This window comes from Corylus avellana, chromosome ca10 (assembly GCF_901000735.1).
Source record: "Corylus avellana chromosome ca10, CavTom2PMs-1.0".
Taxonomy (NCBI): Eukaryota; Viridiplantae; Streptophyta; class Magnoliopsida; order Fagales; family Betulaceae; genus Corylus; species Corylus avellana.
In genome coordinates, this window is record NC_081550.1 from 15375845 (window position 1) to 15379146 (window position 3302).

The 3302-nt window shown below is 38.6% G+C and overlaps 1 protein-coding gene across 1 annotated transcript; it reads left to right on the forward strand.

Annotated features, from left to right (window-relative positions):
• Nucleotides 1–1636: 1636 nt before the first annotated feature.
• On the forward strand, nt 1637–2600 carry LOC132164590 (fasciclin-like arabinogalactan protein 12). Its single transcript, XM_059575127.1, has one exon. It carries the CDS (start codon nt 1637–1639, stop codon nt 2528–2530), a length of 894 nt encoding a protein of 297 aa, XP_059431110.1. The 3' UTR covers nt 2531–2600.
• The last annotated feature ends 702 nt before the right edge of the window (nt 2601–3302 follow it).

Sequence of the window (3302 nt, forward strand, 5' to 3'; positions counted from 1 at the left end):
TTCTCATTTATACCAAGAGAGAGGTTCAAAAGAAAGGATAAGTCTATCTCGAGTAACGTAATAAGTAGTACTTTTATCTCACTTTTACCTCCCAGAGATAATGTGAGTGTTAAAATTACTATTAGAATTGGGATGAATCACTATATGCTAAATAAACCTACAATTAATTAGAAAAGTTTTTACGTGTATGAATATACATATGTACATGTACATACACACGTAAAAGTTATACATAACATAACTCGAAAGAAGCAAGCTAATTACATATTTTATCAAAACCATTTTATAAGACCCCAACCATAATTATAAGGTCGAGGCAAAGCGACCTTCATAAAATTACCATCAACTTGCTTTCTCTAATACTTCTGATCTTATTTCATCGACATTTTTTTTTTTTTTTGAGAGAGAAAGGTTCTGTCTAGTTGATGCAACGTTTCTATGTTAGTGAAATGAACCCCACTGAGGTCTTTATCTACTCGAAATGAAAAGAATATAAAAGCTTAACAGACTCATAAAAAAAAAAAAAAATTACCATCGACTTGCTTTTTCTAATACTTATTTTATTATTTCATCAACAATTTTATTTTTGTGCCGCATATATATGTAAGTAACTACCTACATTAAACGAAACCAGACTATCTGTAATAAGATATGTCATAGAGACAGGTTATAGCTAGTTGATGCAATGTTTCTATATATGTTAGTGAAATGAAGAGAGAGAGAGAGAGAAAGATTCTATCTAGTTGTTGCAATGTTTCTGTGTTAGTGAAATGAACCAACTGAGGTCTTTATCTAATTGAAATGAACCGAAAATAAAATATTAACCTACTCATAAAAAATTAATTAATTAATTAATTAATTAATTAATTAATTATTAGCATACTCGCCCCTGTTGAAGCACTCATTTAAGCTCCTTAGCTTAAAGGTTACTAACTCCTAACTCTTAAAAGGAAAATAAAAAAATCTTTAAATATTGATAAGCCACATATATAGTTTCATTAATAATTGTCTCCAACAGGTATTTCCATCGACTGGAAACCACACATCATGAAGCGGAGGTCACTAATTAAAATCCTCATTCTCATTTTCCTCCCTTTGTGCTGACCCATCAAAAAAAAAAAAAAAGTTTCATTAATAATTAGACACATTTAATTTACAGAACTGGTATATTGAGCTGCGAATGTAAAATTGCCCTTCTATATGTGGTTCTATTGGGATTTGCTTAAATTTTCTTATTTAATTAGGAAATAAAAAAACAAGGTTTATGTACTACATGTATGAATTTTAGAGAGGGACCTAATGACCCTGGCCACTGATTGCCAATTCTCTCATTTTGTGCAGTTCTCTGTGAAAGCAATGCAATCATATACATCTTGTTTTTCCTGCCTTCCCAAGCAAACAAGCCGCTAAATCAGAAAAAAGCTCTCATTCTATCCATTCATTCCTCCACCTTTCCCAGACAGGTAAGCTGCAAACAACTAAGCATTTGTAACTAGATTTCTACCCTATCACCTAACTAAACTCTCCCCCGCCCTCATAAAAGCCCTCGATCTCCTCCTTCCCACACATATCAAACACTTGTGCAAAAAACACCCTTGCATTTGTAAATTTCCCAAACCAAATTAACACTACATAGATGGCCAAACAGGCTCTGTCCTCCCTCTCAATTCTACTTGTGGTTCTCTTCTATTGCATCACAACTACAGCCCAGCCAGCTGCGGCTCCAGCCAAGCCCGCCGACTCCCCAGCTCTGCCCGCCAATCCCCCGGCTCAGCCCGCCAGTCCCCCGGCTCAGCCTGCCCTTCCCCCAGTCCAGCCGGCCGCAAAAGCCCCAGCCCCAGCCCAGCCTGCCCTGGTCCCGGTGCAGACCGGTGCCACTGACGTCACCAAAATCCTTGAAAAGGCCCATGGGTACTCTGTCTTTGTCCGCCTCTTAAAGAGCACAGGTGTGGCTAAGCACCTCTATGGGCAGCTCAACAATTCAAACAATGGGTTTACCATCTTTGCCCCTACAGATTCTGCATTTTCGAATCTTAAAGCGGGCACTATAAACTCCCTCTCTGACCTACAAAAGACCCAACTACTTCAATTTCATATCTTGAACACCGTTGTTACTCTCTCAAACTTCCAAACCTTGAGCAATCCGGTGCCGACAGAAGCCGGAGATGCTGGTGCATTTCCGCTGAACATTACCACTGCTGGAAACCAAGTGAACATCTCGACTGGCCTTGTGAACGCCACATTGGGCAACACAGTGTATTCGGATGACCAGCTTGTCATTTATCAGGTGACCAAAGTGCTTCTCCCGCTGGACATTTTCAATCCTAAGCCTAAAAAAGTAGCAGCAGCGCTAGCCCCCGTAGTCGCACCAACGTCGTCGAAGCCTAAGCCGACAAAGGAGGATGCTCCAGTGACTCCGTCTGAGGCTGCCAAAGTGGATGCGGCTGCTGCAGTAAGTCTTACTAGGCATGGAGTGTTGGAGTCCATTGGAGTTGCCGTGGTTGCATTCTTTGTGATCAAACGACCTTGATGGTTTATAGTAACATGCACCATTATTAATTAGTTTATTTACTTTCGAGGGATCCCATTGTCTAAGAGCTGCAAGATTTTTTGAGTTGGGTACGTTCAACGGTCGTGATCACCCAGGGCTTTCAAAATAAATGCCTTTGTTCCTTGTACTGTTTGGTTTTTTTTTTCCTAAGCTTGTCCATGTTATTGTGGGAGAATGTTATGTTTATACTTTTCATCTCTTTTGCCCTTTATGGTTTTCTGATTTATATATTCTATTAAATTTGTGATTTTTTTTTTTTTTTAAATAAACACTATAAAAAAAAAAAAGTTTAATTAGTAATGCTTGAAATAGAGGCCTTTTAATAAAACGTGTCCATATGGGGACGTTTTAGTGTGCAAATGACTTCACTAAAAAGTAGGAATGCTTGTAACACTGGGACGGCAAATGCCCCATTTGAGGACGCTAGGGGCACTAGCCCTGTACAAGCACCCCTAACATGCCTCCGGGGGCGCACGTGGGTCATCTCCTGCGCTCGCCCAGTACTCCAGCGGTTAATAACCGCCTGCTAATTGCTAACCGCACTAATTGTACTAAGTGCTAACCGCCTAAGCGGTTACGATTAGCGGTTTTAAGTCTTTTCAAAACCGTTATATATATATATAACGAAGGAAAGCTGCCCTTTTCCTTTCTTCTTTTTTTTCTTCAAAAAAAAAAAAAAAACATTAAATTTTTAGTTTTTATTTTATAAATTTTTTATTTTAGTTTTTAAAGGAATAAGGTTATTATTGGA

Excerpts from the sequence above, each read along its gene's own strand:
- LOC132164590 (XM_059575127.1), top strand. The coding sequence starts at position 1,637 with ATGGCCAAACAGGCTCTGTCCTCCCTCTCAATTCTACTTGTGGTTCTC.